Source organism: Pectinophora gossypiella, chromosome 8 (genome assembly GCF_024362695.1).
Source record: "Pectinophora gossypiella chromosome 8, ilPecGoss1.1, whole genome shotgun sequence".
Lineage (NCBI taxonomy): Eukaryota > Metazoa > Arthropoda > Insecta > Lepidoptera > Gelechiidae > Pectinophora > Pectinophora gossypiella.
The window spans coordinates 14,776,970-14,798,056 of record NC_065411.1 but is presented as its reverse complement, the minus strand read 5'-3'; the positions used below and the strand labels follow the sequence as shown (position 1 = coordinate 14,798,056).

At 39.6% G+C, this 21,087-nt stretch overlaps 1 protein-coding gene and 1 long non-coding RNA gene across 2 annotated transcripts in view; one reads left to right on the top strand and one right to left on the bottom strand.

Annotated features, from left to right (window-relative positions):
• The window catches only part of LOC126369290 (uncharacterized), a 138,450-nt gene extending 126,791 nt beyond the window's left edge, over nucleotides 1-11,659 (top strand). The window contains exons 8-12 of the mRNA XM_050013647.1: nucleotides 5,916-6,071; nucleotides 6,830-7,064; nucleotides 7,471-7,683; nucleotides 8,502-8,754; nucleotides 9,510-11,659. Coding sequence (XP_049869604.1) covers nucleotides 5,916-6,071; nucleotides 6,830-7,064; nucleotides 7,471-7,683; nucleotides 8,502-8,754; nucleotides 9,510-10,730 — 2,078 coding nt within the window. The 3' untranslated portion in view covers nucleotides 10,731-11,659. The remainder of the gene's footprint in view (nucleotides 1-5,915; nucleotides 6,072-6,829; nucleotides 7,065-7,470; nucleotides 7,684-8,501; nucleotides 8,755-9,509) is intronic.
• On the bottom strand, nucleotides 11,644-15,066 carry LOC126369302 (uncharacterized). Its single transcript, XR_007566681.1, has 3 exons — nucleotides 14,849-15,066; nucleotides 14,507-14,658; nucleotides 11,644-12,036 (listed from the first exon to the last, which is right to left on the bottom strand). It is a non-coding gene; the product is annotated as an uncharacterized LOC126369302 (long non-coding RNA).
• Between the last annotated feature and the right edge of the window lie 6,021 nt (nucleotides 15,067-21,087).

Genomic DNA, 21,087 nt, shown 5'->3' with positions numbered 1-21,087 from the left:
TTTGGTTAGGACATTACAGGGTGATCACCTGACTGACCGTAAGTAAGATGATCCGTGCTTCGGAAGGCGGGTTAAGCCGTTGGTCCCGGTTACTACTTACTGATGTAAGAACGTAGTCCCTACATGAGTCATGCAGGGGCTTTGGCGGCTCAATAATAACCCTGACACTAGGGTTGTTGAGGTTGGTAATTCACCTCGCAATCCACATGGTAGAAGAAGATAGGTCCGGGTATGAGGTCTGTGTAATCATTTTGCGATCAAGTTCTGGGTGAAATGATATCTAGTCCTTTTGCGATATAATCTTTAAGCGAAGTTTAAATTTCTCTAGCGAAGTTTTCACTAACACAGTTGCCTCGACCATAACAGACGGCCATACAGCTCTCCACCTATCACGTTAGTCTAACAGAAAACTCGTTGAGGTGTGGGTATATTGTTTATTCTTTTAATACAATGTTTAGTGACTGTGATATTGAAATATACCCTGCCTTTACAACGTATTCACTGGAAAAATTATAACTCTCCGTCACAGCATTATAGGCTTCTGCAAGTGCCTATTACAATTTTTACTTCGCAATTCCGTAGAATAAGGCGCGCAAAATTTATGGCATCGTAAATAACGCGAACCCAATAATGGTTGTTAAATCTGGAAGGCCGTGGAAGGCTCTGGAACATTCTGGAACGTTCGCCCGATATTAAATTCTTAGCAACTGTCAAAAGTTACTTTACCCTCGTTACTGCAAGTAAACATTAACTTCTCTTCTGGACTTGGAGTATAGAGTAATACATACATTAACAGCTTATATACGTCCCACTGTTGGGCACATGCCTCCCCTCAATCAATCGGAGGGGGTACGGAGCATACTCCACCACGCTGCTCCACTGCGGGTTGATGGAGGTGTTTTTACGGCTAATAGCCGGGACCAACGGCTTAACGTGCCCTCCGAAGCACGGAATCATCTTACTTTTTCGGACAATCAAGTGATTCAACCCTGAAAAGTCCTTAACAAACAAAGGACAGTCTCACAAAGTGATTTCGACAATGTCCCCATCGGGAATCGAACCCGGACCTCCAGATCGTGAGCCTAACCACTTGCCCACGGAGGCTGTAGAATAATACTGCGTATAGAATGGCAACTCTCCGCCCGCACCAATTAGTATCGGAAGCCGACTTCACCCCCTCTGGGTCTTACTTTAATTCTAAATAAGCCATAAGCCGCTAAAGAGTAAGGGGGAGCGCGCTATAGCTTGCACTTATACGCGTTAAGCGTCATCTCTTAAGTTATCGCATGGTATAAGAAAACCGTATGCTCAATCCTACAACAAGCCGCCATTGCTACCCCTTTGATGATGTAAGTGTTACCACTGTGTTACCATTAAGTTGGTATCTCCAACATTCCAAGAACGCAAATTTTATTATTGAAAATCAAGTAAATTGCTCATGTAACGACTACGTACTTACATCAGTAAGTAGTAACCGGGCCCAACGGCTTAATGTGCCTACCGAAGCACGGATCGTCTTACGCACAATCAGGTGATCAGCCAATCAGGTGGTGGTCATGACAGGGGCCTTTGACGGCTCAATAGTAACTCTGATACCAGGGTTGATGGGGTTGGTAATCCCCCTCACAACCCACTCGATAGAAGAAGACGGTTTGTAACCCTACAGAGGGGATGTGAATGAATGTGGGGGAATTTGAATTTCGTAGTAAAATTTTATTAGGTGTGTTATGTTAGCTGTGGGAAGCTAAGGGGAAACATTTATGGCAAATTTCACTTCATACTTATGTTGCTTTATGCATTTCATTGGAATTTTCATCCATACTGCATCTGTAGTTCAACTTGGTAGTTTTGATAATAGTTTATTGTTTGTTATTTTTTTGGGTTTTTTGTTTACTTAATTATAAATCACATGCTTTGTATCCTTTCTAAAATTGTGGGCCGATCACCTGTCTGATGATGAACTGCTTTTTTTACAACACAGGCTTCTAACTACGTTGGTATGTTGGTACACAGTTTTCACGAACACAGTTGGCTCGACCACAATAGCCGGCGATACAACTCACTACATTTCACGTCGATCTAACAAGTAGAGTCAATAAAGCCGACAACATCCGTGGTCTAGTGGTTGAGCGTTGGGCTCACGATTCGGAGGTCCCGGGTTCGATTCCGGGTGAGGACATATCACAAAAATAACTTTGTGGTTTCTAGTTTGGTTAGGACATTACTGGCTCTTTGTCCGAAAGTAAGATGATCTTTCTCCTTCCTTTCCATGATACTTCTAGTCTAATCTAACCTAGCCTACAAGATCCCACTGCTGGACAAAGGCCTCCCCTCATCTGTCCATTTTTTTTATCCATCATAATTATGTTGAATAAATGATTCTGATTTCTGAAGCAGCGTAGAACATTCTATTGTTATTTAATTCGTTATGTTACACATAAGATCCAACGCACGAATGTCTTTATTTTATTTTCTTAGCAAGCTTAATACCTTATGTAAATACACATAAAGATCCCAACATAATACACTCTTCCAAGAATACGAGCGAACCAATTATCTCTATATTGAAGAGCTTACGTGAGCGTAAAGTGATAATCCTAAGATTAGGTACTCAGGTATAAAAGCGGGCCAGTAATTTCAATTTGCAAAATAACCATTTAAGAATCCACTTTGAGAAATCTGTCAAAGCGAATTTGAAAGACCGTTTTAATGTAAGTAATGGTAATATTGGTAATGGTTTAAGACCGCCAATTGCCATGTATTATATTATTGAAATTATAAATGGAATTTCCCTTCAGCTAGCTTTACCACCTTTTTCTGTAACTTTTTGGAGCTGAGGCAACACTCGTACAGTATAGTCATGAGCAATATAATGTACCCAATTTAAGACTCTGTCGCACTAACATATTTGACATTTAGTGAGACTTACAGTTCAATTTGTCAAAAAAATTAATGTGACATGGTACCAAAGTGTATACATATTAATGATCGTGACCGTACGTCTGTTTATTAACTTTTTTGACGTGACTTGTGGATTTACCGGATACGGTTTTAACTACTTGGCCAGACAAACGGGGAACGCTGAGGGCCCTCCCCCGGTACAAATTTTAAGACCACAGGCCTGAGGGAGCTCAGTTAGGCGCGAACCTCGGCACAGGACGTCGTCGAAAAAAATTCTATACTTAAACGTATACCAAAACAAAATCATCATGCATAATCGCTTGACAACTCCCATATAAAATTATTACTGAGCTACAAGGTGATTTTCACACTACGTCATGCGCTGGGAAACGAAAGGGCAGAAAAACAGTTTCACTTTTGGTAATAGTGTATAAAAAAGTTTTCTGGAATGTTCACTCGATAAAACGAAGAGGGGAAATAATGTTCTTTTAGCTTTCAGCGAAAAGCTTTTTTTTTTAATTCCTACTAAGAAAAATACCTCATTTTTACCACAGAAGCGATTGGTATTCCCTTCCTTCCTTATTGGAAATTGAGGAAAATAGGTATCTACTTGGTATTAACAAAAGTTTCTCAATCAATATTTAGTGAAGCTCCACCCACACTTTTTGATTTTTGAATCTCTACAACTACTGTTGCCGAATTATCGATAGTTTGAATATCGATTGTTTGCTTTGAAAATCATCAATTTCTGTGTATCTATAATATTAATAGTTCTTGCCTAAACTGTAGGCTGGAGGCTGTTCAGACCATGATTCGTTAATATCAAGTGGAGTTTTCCGTCGCAAAATTCAAGATTCTTTTTGTTTTTCTTTTTAATTATTTTCAGTTCTATACTTTTGCGATGGAATATTCCACTTGATATTAACTCAGAATTATAAGCTGAATCATCCCTTTCAGTACGGGGTGTAAGTGAGATCGTAACGTATTCATTAATTATACCCCTTACAAGTACGTACAGGTATACAAGTACGTATGAATCTGAGTTCATATCAAGGGGAATTTTTTTGTGGGAAAATTCATGTTTTTTTTTTTAAATTATTTTCAGTTACTAAAGTAAATAACTTTTGCGACGGAAAATTCCACTTGATATTAACTCAGAATCATGGTCTATATCACCCATCAAAGTTTTCGTTACGATGTCACTAACACCCTGTAGATAGGTAGTATCGATAGTCCTTGCAATAGTCAGAAGCGATATTATCGTATTGGTATTTTTATATATGAGACAGTTCCGCTATTCTGCCCAAGTAGTTCATGCCATACTTATGCGACACATGTACAGAGATCATCATCCGCCTAGCATTATCTCGCTTTTCACAGGGTCCGCTTACTAAACCTAAAGACTTGACAGGTCCGCTTTTTTTACAAATGCGACTGCCTGTCTGACCTTCCAACCCGCGAAGGGAAAACCAGCCCAATACAGGTTAGGTCACATACCTCCGAAAATGCATTTCTCGGGAATGCGGGTTTCCTTACGATGTTTTCCTTCGTCGCTGAGCACGTGATAATAATTTATGGTCCAACCATGAATTTTAATACAAATACGACAATCATTGGTTTAGGCCTGTGGTGGATTCGAACCTGTGACCTCAAAGTTAGAGGCAAACGTTCTACTAACTGGGCTACCACGGCTCGACAAATCTACAGTTACTAAACAAAAAAAAACTATATTTACTTGAGTTCAGCATAGATGGAGATCCAATCTGCTGTTAATATTACAGCAGGTACCTACGAGTATTACGCCTAAAACATTATCACCAATAGCTCGTTTCAATTTAATCGAACACCGAACAAAGGGCTTAATTTAAATTGAATATTCCACTAAAATTTAATGGAAAATCTATAGTACATAAACGGGTACAAATAACAATGAATATGTTTATTAAAAGCTGAAGTGGCAGTGGGCAGGACACATAGCGAGGAGAACCGATGGCCGATGGGGCGGAAAGGTTCTGGAGTGGCGACCACGTGTCGGACGCGGACGACGCTCAGTGGGTAGGCCCGCTACAAGGTGGACCGACGATCTGGTGAAGGTCGCGGGAAGCCGCTGGATGCGGGCAGCGCAGGACCGATCGTCGTGGAGATCCTTGGGGGAGGCCTATGCCCAGCAGTGGGCGTCATACGGCTGATGATGATGTTTATTAATAACGGGAGGGGGAGTGTAAAATTAGGTAGGGGTTCACTCTTGATATTAACAACTACTTTCGATGCCGTCTCTTACCAAAGGATAGCGATCATCATCCCCCTAGCATTAACCCGTTTTCACAAGGTCCGCTTATCTAACCTGAAGATTTGACTAGGTTTTTTACAGAAGCAACTGCCTGTCTGACCTTCCGACCCGCGAATGGAAAACCAGCCTAATACAGGTTAGGTCACATACCTCCGAAAACACACTTCTCGGGAATGTGGGTTTCCTCACGATGTTTTCCTTCACCGCTGAGCACGTGATAATCATTTATGATCCAAACATGAATTCGAAAACAAATTCGACAATCATTGGTTTAGGCCTGTGCTGGATTCGAACCTGCGACTTCAAAGTGACAGCCAAGCGTTCTACCAACTGGGCTAACATGGCTTACTAGAGGATAGTGATCATTACACCGATATCTTTACTTTATCCACTGCCGCACGAAACATGGATTTAGTGCTCAATCCTTAACACTCACTTAGATTCTTAAGCCAATAAATCCTCCACCTGTTTGGTCTACAACAAGGTCTGAGGTCTTTTACAAGTTCATAATTTCACTATAAATCAGGACTTGGAAAGGTTAAGGGTAAGTACGCGGTCAAGCTTGCGCTTTCATCATCATACCGGTATAAAATTACGTCACGGATCTTAAGGACTGATAGGACCACTATCTTGAACTACTTGAACGCTTTAGATGCCTCAAATAGGATACACAAATCTGCATTAACCTTTACCAAAAGCATTCAAAAACCATTTTTGTCGTCAGGTTCGGAAAACTGCCCTTACGACTACATACGAATCTACGACGGGAAAGACGAGTCGGCTTCGGTGATCGGCACATTTTGCGGGATGGGCAAGTTCCCCTACTCAATTATCGGCACATCGCAGGACCTGTTTGTGGAATTCGTGAGCTCCCCAGCAGGTATGTGGAATCCCAACCTTGTTGGCATTTTCCTCTTAGGTTAAGGTTGTAAAAATGGTACGCGCGAAAGTGCCGGGCGCCAAAATTTTTGCCATTCCGACGATATTGACCTTGCAGACCCTTCCTTTTGTCTCTATTAAGGTCGTAAGGCTCAGATGCCTTTTAAAATCCAAAACCCACTGTTTAACTATTGTGTGTGGGAAACCTTACGAGGTTAATAAAAAATGCGATGGCACTAAAAAGGAAGACTAAATATCTCGAACTAATGAACTCTCTTTGCAACACAATGCTAAATCATCTACTTAATATTAGGCCAGTTATTACAATACACTTCTTACAGATAGTGTATGTAGATAAGCCAGAATTAGTTCACTCATGAATTGCGCATATACTTAAAAGTAGGTAAACTCCATAGATTTAAGGACTACCACGGTTGATAATATGATAATAATAATATGCTTATTCTCAACTAAGCCACTCACTAATTCACTACGTACGTAGATGGATCCCTTGCTAAGCCGCAAAGTCATATTATCAATCGCGGTAATCCTTAAATCTATGGAGTTAACCTACTTTTAAGTATATGCGCAATGTCAAATTTCAATAATGCTTTTGTAGATGAATTGTTACAATGCGGCCTTTTTAGACCGCTCGTCAATTCCAATTCCTGGTCTGGTGATTATTCATTGTTGACCAAAATCTTCAAAAAGAGGAGCGACAATTTACCAGATTGAGCCACCGTCACCATATATTACCAGGTCCACTTCTGAATACTGGCTTCCACTTCAACGTGGGAAACTGGCCTGGTCACGTGGAAGCTCCAGGGTCCAGAGTCGGCACTTGCGACTGGGTCCTCACAGCTGAATCTCTGAAGAAGTCCGGTGATACTGAAGGCATATTCCTGTCAGTAGCCCACTGGTACCCACCGCATACATCTTGCACTTATTTGATGCAAGGATTCCCTGGACAAGTTGTTCGTCTGTATTTTCCAAGGTAAGATTTTTATAACAATAAAAAAAAAATTCTCAAGACGATCTTTGTGCATGCAGATTGTTTTAGAATGTAGCCATTAAATTCAATTCGAATATGAACCCATTTCAAATAAATTTATTTATCCTTACCTAATGTTCCAAAATCCTAAAAAAATGCGACCTCCCATGAAACTCACTCAATTATTCTTTGCAGAATAAATTATAAAACTCTGTATTTCCGATTGATTGAAAAACGGCTACGTCATATTTAACAGCAGGCAACTCACTTTCAGTGTACTACACATCGATGATATCAATGCTGTTCAAATTAATTTCTAAAAGAGTATGAAAACCTCTGTAGCTTACTGGGTTATGTCCCATCATTACACATAGATTGTCACTATTATAAAACACCTTATCTCCCCCAGTTTCCGAATCAACCGAATCGAGTCCCCTATAGTGCCCTGGCCGGGTGACTGTGGGGAGTCTCTCACACTCTACGACGCTCCAAGACCTGACGATGCGCGTATCATCAAGACCTTCTGCGACACCTTCAGCAGACCGATGGAGAAACACGACTTTGTCTCCACTGGCAATGCCATGTTTGTCAGATTTGAGAGCAAAACTGGCAGCTATAGTGGGTAAGTTCAATTTTTTTTAATAAGCTGTTCTGGGTGTCCAGTGGGTAACGACTCGTGCCTATCGCTCCGGATGCATCCGGCCCTGTCCCTCTTCAGTGGGCCGGAGATCACGCAAAGTCGAGAGGAGTGGAAAAATCAAGGGAGGCCTTTGCCCAGCAGTGAGATCGAATAGGCTAGATAAGAAAAGCTGTTTTGGGAAAGGAGTCCGATATGAAAACTGTGGTGAAAAGCCTAGGAGTACATATCGCGATCAGATCCGTGATGTGTTAAAAAGGCCAGATCAAGACTGAAGGACTGAAGAACTGAAGGAGTAAACTGTAGTAAATAGGCGGCATCTTATGTATGTATATGTCGTAGCCAGATCTTAAAATTGATCATTTTATGATTTGCTCGATCATTTCATGAAATGGTCATAACCGCATTCTCGCAATTTACTCCAGAGAACTAACATTTTACTTATTAAGTTGTGACACTGTTATTTACGATCAAGTGAAAGATAAATTCGCTAATGCAATTTATTAGTACTTTTGAACTTCATCGACTACCAATGACAATTTCGGTTAATTAACATACTATAATATAATCTGACGACTATCCCAATTCGGATAGTTAGAGGAACTTCCTTGGCAAGAAGAACTAAGTACACACATCTCATCGAGCTTTCTGTAACGTTATAGGTGGTAAGCCGTATCGGCGTCTATAGTTAAAATAATTGGAGTAAATTATAATCAATGGTACACCTTTCAAATAAATAAGTTAACCAGTTAATATTTGCTGAAACATTGGTCTCACCTGAACCTTTATAATTTCTCTCGTAGGTCATCACTGTACTACTGGGCGCATTATGACTTCTTCAACAACACGCGATTTGGAGAGCCCGTCCCTGGCACCGCTTGTGACGAAGTTATCGCTTCCTGGAAACAGAGAGCTGGTCGACTTAGGTCTCCCCTCAATACCCTGGTCTACAAACAAGCTCCGCCCGGCGAAGATGTCCACTGCCTTTACAGATTTGTCACCGATAAAAGGATTTACGCCAGAGTCATCCTGACAATCTTAAGTGTCAATTTCAAGGTGAGCTTATTAATCCGATCTTCGAACTGCGACTATTTAACCAGTAACTTCTTAATCGTTAAATAGTTAAACTTTGTTCAAGTAAGTTTAGGTTTAGAGGGATTAAAGGGAAACTTCAAATTGTTTTACAAAATTGATTAAGACCATCAATAAATTAACATTAGAACATAACATAACAAAACAACAACAACATAACATAGAAATTAACATAACTGGAGCCGTGGTAGCCCAGTTGGATCCTCTGACCTGGACGCTTGCCTCTCACATTGAGGTAGCAGGTTCGAATCCAGTACAGGCCTAAACCAATGATTATCATTTTTTTTCGAATTCATGTTTGGATCATAAATGATTATCACGTGCGCAGCGGTGAAGACGTGAGGAAACCCACATTCCCGAGAAATTCATTTTCGGAAGTATGTGACATAACCTGTATTAAGCTGGATTTACGTTCGTGGGTTGGAAAGTCAGACAGGCAGTCGCTTCTGTAAAAATACAGACCTGTCAAATCTTCAGGTTAGGTTAGGTCAGGACCCTGTGAAAAACGAGATAAAGCTAGGGATATGAATAAGTTAACATAATTAGAGAGCTTGTTTTACTTCTTGCTGGTAGGTGTCTAATAGTTTATTCAGACCTTACTTAACTGATAGTAGTACTGCTACCAGACACTCAACACTCGACACATACCAGACATTCGACAGATAGATTTTCAGACAATTTATAAGTAACCAAATCTCACCTGGCGTCTTTTTTCACAGGAACACCCTTACACACCAGTATCATGCCAAAACTGCTATGAAGATAGAGCTGATAAACTGATCATCTGGGAGCCATCACCGGGAAAACCATTTAACACTACTATTGGGGTCAGCACCACGCCGCTACCTCTCCACCTGGCGGTTCAAAGATCCCTCGGTTCCTGTCTCTGTGCTAAACATGCCAATACTGTATCCCGTGCAAAGCCCTACAGGGTAGTGTCTTCAGGAGAAACGTTGAATCTTCAACTGATAGTAGACAACGCTCACGCAGCAGCATCATACTTCAAGAACCCATCTCCACTTTTCGAAGCACGCTACGAGTTCGTCCACGGACCACTCTGTGGCCCCGCTGTCTTGGCCGCAGCTTCGGATGGAGAAATCGTCTACCCACATCTCGAAGCTCTAGGCTACACTGAACCACCCAAAAGAATTCAATGCATCTGGGATTTGGAAATCGAGGAGAAGAGAGACTTATGGCTGCATTTCGACAGCATCAAATTCGCGTCGCGACACTGTGATGATGGCAATATTCAAATCTACTTGCCAGGGAGGATAGATCCTTACTATTCTGTCTGCGGTGAAAATGTGTCTTTAGCTCGTGAACTGCCGATACTATCTGCTGGAGAACTTGGATTTGAGTCTTTAGACGATCCATTAATTATTGAAAAAGAAAAGACAAGGTCGATTAGGATTGTCTTCATTGGCAGTGCCTCGCCTGCTGGCGCCGCATTCAAAATAGCTTGGACTGGACTATATCATCTACCTAAGAATTCTGATGGAACTCTCATGACGTCACGTCTTACCGACGGCAGCTCACATCCCTCAGATTCCGGTCACGGCTGTGACTTTATTTGTCCAGGAGAAGAAGCACTCTGTATACCTGCTAGACTGATATGCAATGGAGTGGTAAACTGTCCGAATGTGACGAGTGGCGAGAGAAAGTTCTGGACAACCGAAGAAAAGAGAGCGAGGGAGGCATACTCGGAGGACAGTTTACGTCGTTTGGGTTACTTGGACGCCTTGGACGGGGTGGCGATTGGAAAGTTGAACGATGAGTCGTCAGAGTTGTGTGCTAGGGCGCGGAGTGTGGGGAGTGGGGACTGGACAGCCCCTGCCTTAGGGGCTGGGTTGGCGGTTCTTTTAGGGGTTTGTGCGCTGGCCGCCGCGTGGCGCCTGTGCTGCCGCAAGAGGTCTCCTGACGAAGAATCCCTGGATTACTGACATGCGGCCCGCGGCGCGCCGCACGCGCCGCCTTCTACCTACTCGCGATCTCTGTCGAGGGATCTACCTCTAGACTGGAGTCCACATTGACAGACGCTCTACTGAGCGCCAGAACCCTCACTTGTTGACTTTTAACCATCAGGCGACTCTTCAATCTTCGTTATCCAGCTTTTGGGTGTTTTCCTATCAAACCTCAAGTCCTAAAGCAATACAAAGTGTTTAAAAATGTGAACGGACATTATCACTTCGGAGTGTTTAAACGCAACAAACCAAAAAGTATTAATGGAAATCTTCCAGAGGGTTGTAACATTAAGGCGCTCAATAGTATTGTAATTATTGTATATAACCTGTGTAACCTAACGATAAAGGAAGCTTGGAACGATCATAGGCTAGGACAAGGTGATAGTAGCCAAATATTAAGTAACTATCATTTAGGTATCTGTAACGATGTAATTTTTTATCACAATCCCAAAAATACACGGTGAGTCAATCTTTGTAATCCCAGATAAGGAGTGTTTGTTGATTTGTTGTACGGAGTTGTTGATTACTCTGTATGGGTAGATAGGAAGAGAGAGATAGCAATAGAGGCAGATAGAATCACACTTGTTAAGGGTAGATAACCCGATCCCACTTTAGTCTGCGAGACCAAAAACACATAAAAGTACGAGTGTAAAATGAGCCAAGTTCTTAAAACGAAGTAAGATTTAGATTAAGATAGTGACAGCAGCAATATACAGTCGCTATAAAATATTCAAACGAGTTGCCCACGGAACTTGGCACATTTTTATGAGCACGCTTTTCAATTTAACTGACTGCTGCCATCGTAAACGTCTCGTTACAATGTAAATATTACGACTAGTTATAAGATGTTACTAGTTTAAGGCGCGTTCGGTAAATAAAATACATGAAGGTGTAAGGTTTTGTTATTCAATATTTTATTATGGTAATAAGCACGTAAGGAGGATATTTAGCTGAGTATGTTTGCGACAAATGAATCGTCTTCTTTTTTATTCATTAAAATATATTTTTTGACATGACTCATTGTATATTTTCTGCACGTATGCAGCAGTAGCGTCAACTACTTGGCCGGACAAATGGAGAACAAAATTTGTACTGGGTGAGAGTATACGGTACAAATTTTAAGACAGAGTGATGTCCAGTTGGGCGCGAATTTCGGCTCTTCGGTCTGCGAAAATTATATTTGAAAGAATTAATGATGATGAAAGAATTGACCCTGGTAGACCGATAGCGATAAGCGCTGATTAGAGTGGACCACGCCCGAGGGGTCATTGACGCGACACATTTACTGCAATAAAAAGAAAACATTATGTATTCAAATTTAAAAAAATAATAAAACACTGTCATATTATGTTTTCAATTAACATACATACATACATGGAAAATCGAGAATTCTTTTGTCGCTTACGAAGTTCAATTAAATTTATGTATTCGCTGTAATTTTAATATTTTATATCGCACTGTTAGTTACTAGATTATTTCAACAATCACTGCCCTTAGGTATTTCAAAATTGTGCTTTAAAAATAAGTATAATATTTAATATATTCTCAGTCTCTCAAACACGGAAGGAAATACTCGTAAAATATTCACCGCCTAACATCCAATTGAAATAATATTTTTATGATAAATATTATTAATTACTTATATTTATTTAATTTTCTGTTAGAAAGCTTTTAATCTGTCAATTAATATTATAGAACTTGGTAATTTGTTCAACACTGCACGTAGATGAAAAATGCAATTTCATTTAAACGATATATCCCGAATTTCGCTCAATTTTAATGTAACCATCAACTTTTACACCAGCTCGAAACTTCGTCACTTTAATATTGAAGACAAATATTTGGTATTTCAGGCCCGTTGTTTTTTGAAGCTCAAATTATTTTTTATTCATGGCATGGTAAAATAAAACAAAGTTTTAATTTTGTACCCATAATCAACAGGGAATGAGAAAAATACATAAATGCTTTATTGTCCCAAAAATGTCGTTAAAAGATGCTTAAACTCTTGCGTTGCAAATGTGCAACTAACTGGACTATCTACTTATAAAGGTTGGTAATCTATCACCATACGGTTCGTCGATATCATTCTTAGGACTCCAACGTCAAATATAAGTAGCTAAGGGACTAAAAAGGTCACACGAAAGCAATTTAGTCATCTAAAGAAGCAATATTGTCATTTCAAAAGTCGAATAGCAATATTGTTTTTGGCCTTTTTAGATCCACAAAGCGTAATTTAAAATTTTCCTTTCACGCAACGACAATAATAATCGGTATCTTAAGACAGATAATTACTGTTGTAAAGTATAATTTAACCTATTAAAATACAATACAAATCTCTTTAGCACACAAAAGAAACATAACATTAATTAATATGCCATGAAACTATTTTATTATACCATGGTTTAGTAAAATGCTGATAATAACTGCGGGCAATATTCATTCGGAATTTAACATAAAATAACTGTATTTATGATTCATTGAGGAATTCCTTGTAAAATATTTCATGTATCGGTTTGGAAATAAATCATGAAAGCCTTCGTGAAAATGGTTGAACTGGCCGAGTCAGATATGGCTCGAGTCATTTAAATACTCGGGCTTATGGTGTTGATCATAGAGTTTATAATATTCTTTATTTAAGCGAAACTGTATCGTATATTTTTATTATTATGCACTTTATAATATTATAAACGTTTATTAAAGTGATTTTTTAATAAAAGCACATTATTATCATACAGTTTTGTTTTAAAAATGTTTAATTCAATTCGTAAACCATATTCGTGTAACTCGATTTCTATCTTTATAGAAATCCTGTCCTGTGATTGGTTAAAACAATAAAATGACAGGAGTTGTCATTTTCAAGTATTTGTGATTCTTTGGGATAGAAACTAAAGTTACACGATTTAGCCTCCGATTATTATATTTGTAAAAGCAATCATTGTATTATTAGTTACCTACTGGAAATGTTAAAAATATATTTTGGACAAAATAACCGCCTTTTACTTATTGTATATTTTCTTTGATTTTCCTTCCTACACAAAGAAAAGGTCAGGGTAAAGTATAATTAAGTACATTACCCTGTACTAGGTTCAAGATAAGTTACGAAATTCTGATTACTAAATAAAGACAGGTCTAGAACTAACGAGAAACATTTTCTTTTCTATTTAACTTGTTTTCTTCATCTTCTATCGTGTAGGTTGTGAAGTGAATTACCAGCCTCATCAACCCTGATTACCCTGATGTAACTTGTTTATGAATTTTAATCAAGAAAAACGTAATAATTAGGCCCTGCGCAGACGACAGACTATCTGTGACGCACTTTTTTAGTCTGTGAAAATATAACCTATGCAATTATATGCAGTAACGCGCCGGACTTTTTGCGCGTCGTGTGCGTTACTGCATATAATTGCATAGGTTATAATTTCACAGGCTAAAAAGTGCGTCACGGATAGTCTGTCGTCTGCGCAGGGCCTAAGTCCGACATTTTATCACGTTTTTCTATGACGTCACACTATGCTGTTTCACACTTTTAATTACAATACTTAGTAATTCTGTGTTTTGACGTTTAGTAAAAAGTAACTGATTTGAGTAGTTGGAAACTAGTCTGCTGTGGTCGTATACTCGAATATTGAGTATAACTCTTGGACGATTATCATATATTATTATAACACGACGCGGATTTTGCACCGCGCGACGAGGCGGTGTTCGTGTGCTGGGCACAAAAAGATTACTTGCTTGTAAGTATAAACACCACTTACCCGCAGTGGAGCAGCGTGGTGGAGTATGCTCCATACCCCCTCCGGTTGATTGAGGGGAGGCCTGTGCGCAGCAGTGGGACGTATATAGCCTGTTTATGTTATGTTATGTAAACAATGCTGGCCGCTTCACCGCCAACCGCGTCTTTGTGCAACTAATTGAATAAAAAAAATAACACGTCACATAAAATTATAGATAGTATTTAATGTCTAGCAACGATACAATTATTAAATAAGTGCCTATTTATAAAAATACGCTCAACGAATGATTAAAACAAACCCAAGTAACATAATTATCTCTACATTCTTGATATTCTAAAAATAATAATATATTTACTTACTTACCTTAATTATTTTCCATCTTTTCTAGAACATGTTTTGTCAGGCTTTAGATAAAAACGCACGTAAACTTATGTCGTCAAATACAAAATGTAATTCACCTCACATGTATTGTAATAGTTCAAAATTCGAAAATCTAAAGTTGGCGCCATAATACCTTCGCAAACATATTTCTCTGTTCAAAAATTGAAATATTCCGTTCAAACTTGGAACGTCTGGCTTCGACGAATAAATAAAACGGATAAATTCTCGCTGGCCAGGTGCGGGGATATTTACAGAGCGCAACCAAGTTAAGCCTCCATCATACAGATACGATATATCGCGCGATACGGTCATAACGCTATAAGTATTTCACTGCTTATGTGGGAAAACACACACGTTTGTTTACACAGAAGCGAAAAGCGATCGTACGTGGACTGCATCACAAATATTGCAATTTCACAATATATCTTCTCGCTGTTTTGCCGCTTTCCATTTTGTGTGCTTGAACCTTTAAGCTATATGTTATGCACAGCTTACTCTCGGTGAAAAATGGCCGAGCATTATCGAATTTGGACGCTTGTTTTGTATTAGGAGATAAAAGTTGGTCTGTTAGTTTGAAAGCATATTTTTGTTTTGGAACGCTTCCCAAAACAGGTGCGCCGAATTGCCCCCAATTGGATTTACTGAACTGTCGTATATTTGTGATGATACAATAAATACAATATTAAATATACTTTCGCTCCTAATAATTAATAAACAAAAAGTTATGAGATCTAGATAAACGTAGCCTGTATCCCCGAAGAAAAGATACCTACTTTCTCTTAGCTCTTAATAAAACTGACACTTGAAAATGTCGAAGCAAATGGAATTCCATAGTCTCTGCTTACTCCGGTGAGAAATAGGCGTGAGTTTGCATTTTGAAAATGGAATTTCATTATTATTATTTTTATAAAAACTAACTATCCAACATCTTCTTCTACCGTGTGAGTTGTGAGGTGGATTACCAACCTCAGCAACCCTGGTGTCAGAGTTATTATTGAGCCGCCAAAGGCCCCTGGCATGGCTCATGTAACGATCAGTAAGTAGTAACCGGGACTAACGGATTAACGTACCTTCTTACTTTTGATCAATCAGGTGATCAGCCTGTAATGTCCTAACCAAACTAGAGATCACAAAGTGATTTTTGTGTCCCCACCGAGATTCGAACCTGGGACCTCCGTATCGTGAGCCCGACGCTCAACCATTGGACCACAGAGGCCGTTATCCAACCCATTTACATCACATCACTATGACAGTAGGATGGCAGGCATATTCTCAATACAAGACTCAGCAGATAAGAAGGGACCCTGAGCCCTATCCGGACTTAACCTTGTTTAAGTGAGTATCAGGTACGTATTCAGGTCTTACTCTGAATAATTCAACAAAATCGCAACAAGAGCTCGGGAACCAATGCTGTAGCCACAACACTAAGCCATACAGAGTGTAAGTGAAACCGTAAAGAAAACTTTAAGAGATGATTCAGGCTAAGGGTGGTATTAATAAACTAATCTCAGCTGAGACTGCCCTCAAGACCATGCTCAAGTCTATGTTTTTTTATATAGGAACTGTCACATTGACATGATCTTGAAGCTGAGATTAGTTTATTAATACAACCCTATGATTCTGAGTTGATATCAAGTGGAATTTTCCGTCGCAAAAGTATAGATCTGAAAATAAATTAAACAAAACACATTTTTTTATCACATTTCTGACAGGAAATTCCGCGTAATATCAACTCAGAATCATGGTCTGAATTATCCCGTCAGCATTTGTTACGGGGTGTAAGTGACATCGTAACGAATACTGAGAGGGATGATTCAGCTCATTACTCTGAGTTAATATCAAGTGGAATTTTCTATCACAAAACTATAGAAGTGAAAATAATAAAAAAAATACAATAAAAATCATTTTCCGTCGCAAAATTCCACTTGATATTAACTCAGAATCATTCCCCTAAATATTCGTTACGATGGCACTAACATCATGTATAGTGATACTACATTATAGAAGGCACACTTTCTACCCCGTACGGTCACGAGCATTAATATGTATACACTTTGGTACCATGTTACATTAACTTTTTTGACAAATTGAACTGTAAGTCTCACTAAAGGTCAAATATGTTAGTGGGTAAAGTGGGTACATTATATTGCTCATGACTGTACAAACGTGCTAGGAGCGAGCAAGGAGCTTGATTCACCTTACTCCACCGATGATAGATAGATAAAACCTTTATTTTTATTCTTATTCTTTTTTTTAATTACATTTGCCAATCCATCCTGCCTGATACATCAAGGTCATGGGCACGGCTATTAGGATCATGTAGTGTAAGCATTATCCCCTTTTTCACAGGGTCCGCTTACCTAACCTGACGACTTGACAGGTCCGGTTTTGACAGAAGCGACTGCCTGTCTGACCTTCCAACCCGCGAAGGGAAAACCAGCTCAATACGGGTAAGGTTACATACCTCTGTGGGTGTCCTCACGATGTTTTCCTTCGCCGCTGAGCACGTGATAATCATTTATGATCCAAACATGAATTCGAAAACAAATTCCAAAGCTTAGGCCTGTGCTGGATTCGAACCTGCAACTTCAAAGTGAGAGGCAAGCGTTCTACCAACTGGGCTACCACTGCTCCGTAAGTGGTAGGTATCGTTATTAATTAACTAGGAAACTTTTAGTAAATAAACACCAGAATGTACGTTCTCTGATCCCGAGGGTGGCGAGTTGTTTTGTGACATGTAGTTCTGCTCACCCCGAATGTCATGTCGGGCGTGAATCGTGTCTGACTAAGCACTAGTAAAACCAGGCCGGGTGGAAAAAGCCAAACGAAAAAAAGCATTCGTATGCAGCAGCCCATTGTCTGAATTTCAATAGAAATATTCACTTTTTCAATTTCCTAGAAAGCCAGCCGGTGAATGGTGAAATTAGTTCCTTGAAATGTTTGAAAAACTCTCCAACAAAGATCTCTCATGGATCAAGATGGAACTTTTATAAAAAACCCGCCAAGGGCGACTCGGATTTGTAACTCGCAATATTTTAAATATTCATCAGAAACTTAGCACCTTAGGCATATAACGAGAAAAGTTACATCAGAAAAGTTCCAAAGTGTTTTTTGGATGGATTGTGGAAAAAAGGATGTGTTTGAAATTGGAAAGGAAGAAGAATACATAATTGTGCCGACCACACCTAGAGTAGAATGAGGACAGGAGTGGGTACATTCATAATCAGCCCATTAACGTCCCCACTGCTGGGGCACGGGCCTTCCCTATGGAGGGATAGGGAGATCGGGCCTTAAACCATCACGCGAGCCTAGTGCGGATTGATGGTTATTAACGACTGCTAATGCAACCGGGACCAACGGCTTAACGTGCCTTCCGAAGCACGGAGGAGCTCGAGATGAAAACTTTTTTTTTTGGTGGTCACCCATCCTATGACCGGCCTTTGCGAAAGTTGCTTAACTTCAACAATCGCAGACCGAGCGCGTTTACCGCTGCGCCACCGAGCTCCTCTAGTGGGTACATTACGTGGATACAATATAATGTACCTATAATGTACCACTTTAGGACTCTGTCGCACTAACATATTTGTCATTTAGTGAGACTTACAGTTCAATTTGTCAAAAAAGTTAATGTGACATGGTACCAAAGTGTATACATATTAATGCTCGTGACCGTACACGACCCAATTAGATAGTGTGTACTGGAATCAACACCACTACGTTACATTAATCCACTGAGTTACTTTATCGAACACGTTTTACCAAACTATATGAACAAGGGAGGTTGTTTTTAGTTGCAAATATGGTGGGTAGTTGCAAAATCTGACTTATGCCCGGCCACGGACAAGCGTCGACCCAGCCAGGCCAATTAGTGCGGCTTAACTTTAATCCGGGACATCCGAAAATAGCTGCTGCCAGTGAATAGCACGAGCGAATCCGGAACACGATTCTAGTAACGAATACATAGCGAAAGATATGCCTAGAGAGAGATGACCTCTGTGGCCCAGTGGCTGAGCGTCGGGCCCACTATCCGGAGCTCCTGGGTTCGAATCCCGGTGCGGATATGTCACAAAAATCACTTTGTGATGATTGTCCGAAAGTAAGACGATCCGTGCTTCGGAAGACAAGTTAAGCCGTTGGTCCCGGTTCATCATTAACAGCCGTACGACGCCCACTGCTGGGCGTGATACATCACGCCTGTATCCCTGAAAGGGTGGACAGAGGTGTATAGTTTATACACTCGAGGTGTATAGTCAGCTATTTTTAAGTCCCATAAAACAGGGGGCGAGCTAACTAACCGGACAATTTATTTAAATTCAATTCAATTCAAATATTTATTTCAGATTAATATCCATAAGTTATAAGTACATTAGATTAGATAAATAATTTATTATAAATTTTAATTTACCACATATAAAATGGACTCCAAGTCCGATAGGTAAACGCGGTCTAACATGTGGCGGCACATCTAACATAGAATGTGAATTAAGCAATTTTTTGGCGCTATTGGATGCTACACAATATAACCATATAGAGAACAACTTAAACAGAATCTTAGATCTAGTAATGTCTAATGTGGAATGTAGTGTTTCACTGTCTAACGTACCCTTGACAAAAGTTGACCCTCTACACCCTCCTCTCTTAGTATCAGTACCTTTTGGAATAACCACTTCTTATATAGCAAAACATACAATAATAAAGCCCAATTTCCACAAAGCAAATTACGAAGATATTAATAAGTCATTTGCAAAGATAGACTGGAATACACTCTTAGATGATTTACCAGCAGAAGCTGCTGTTGCAACATTTTACGAGCAGCTATATAGTATTATCAAATCCCACGTTCCAACAACAGTGCGTAAGGGTACTAATTTCCCACCCTGGTTTTCCCCGTCATTAATTCATATATTTAAAAACAAAAACAAAGCTTGGATAAAATGGAAAATCTATGGCAACGAAAGTGACTATCATATTTTTTCCATGTACAGAAAGCGATTTAAAGACGAGTGTCACAATGCGTATGTAAAATACAAACGTTCACTGGAAACAAGTATCAGGTCAAACGTAAAATATTTCTGGAAATTCGTTTCAGGTCTCAGAGACAAGCCGGGTATCCCAACCAAGATGGTATACGAGAACAAGAATGCTGGAACACCATTAGAAATATGTAATTTATTTGCAATGTTCTTTAAATCGGTTTACGAGATATCCGCATTAGACATTGAAAATTACTGTCCACCACAAGATCACAGTAATAATGACATAATCATTAGTCAAATGCGCATTCACGACAGTGAAATACAGTCTGAACTGAAAAAAATAGATCATACAAAAGCTCCTGGGTCTGATGGTGTTCCAGCATTGTTTCTCAAGAACACTGCGAGTCATATCTGCAAACCCCTATTCATTATTTTCAATAAATGCTTGTCTGAAGGGGTATTCCCGGACATATGGAAGCAAGCAAATGTTACGCCCATTTACAAAAGCGGGACTAAAGAGAATATTGCAAACTATCGCCCAATTTCAATTTTACCCGCCTTGTCCAAGCTCTTTGAGAGACTGGTCCATCGCCAAATTTACCCCATTGTTCACAAAATTATTATTAAAGAGCAGCACGGATTTGTTAAAAACCGATCTACCTGCACTAATCTGCTACTGTTTGTTGAAAACCTTTTCAAAAATATGGATAGAAACATACAAATCGACGCGGTATACACTGACTTTCAGAAGGCTTTCGATAAGGTGGACCACAAAATGCTGCTTGATAAGATTGCATTTAACGGAATCAAAGGTAACTTACTGCGATGGTTTGCTTCTTATATATCGGGGCGAAGTCAAAGAATAGTCATCTCAGGGCATAAATCCGAAGCGATTCTCGTGACCTCTGGCGTCCCGCAGGGATCCATACTGGGACCGCTATTGTTTGTCGTTTACATTAATGATATTGGCCAATGTTTTCATCATTCCAATTTTCTGTTATATGCAGATGACTTGAAAATATTCCGACCAATCACGTCTATTCACGATTGCCATCTAATACAAGACGATCTGGACCGCCTTGATAATTACTGTCTCGAAAATAAGCTATATCTTAGTATTTCAAAATGCAATTTTATTAGATTCACAAAAAAAAGAAAGGAAATTCAATTTAACTATAAATTAAACAACATTCAACTGAAGAACGTACGCTCACTGCGGGACCTGGGCATACATCTGGATTCAAA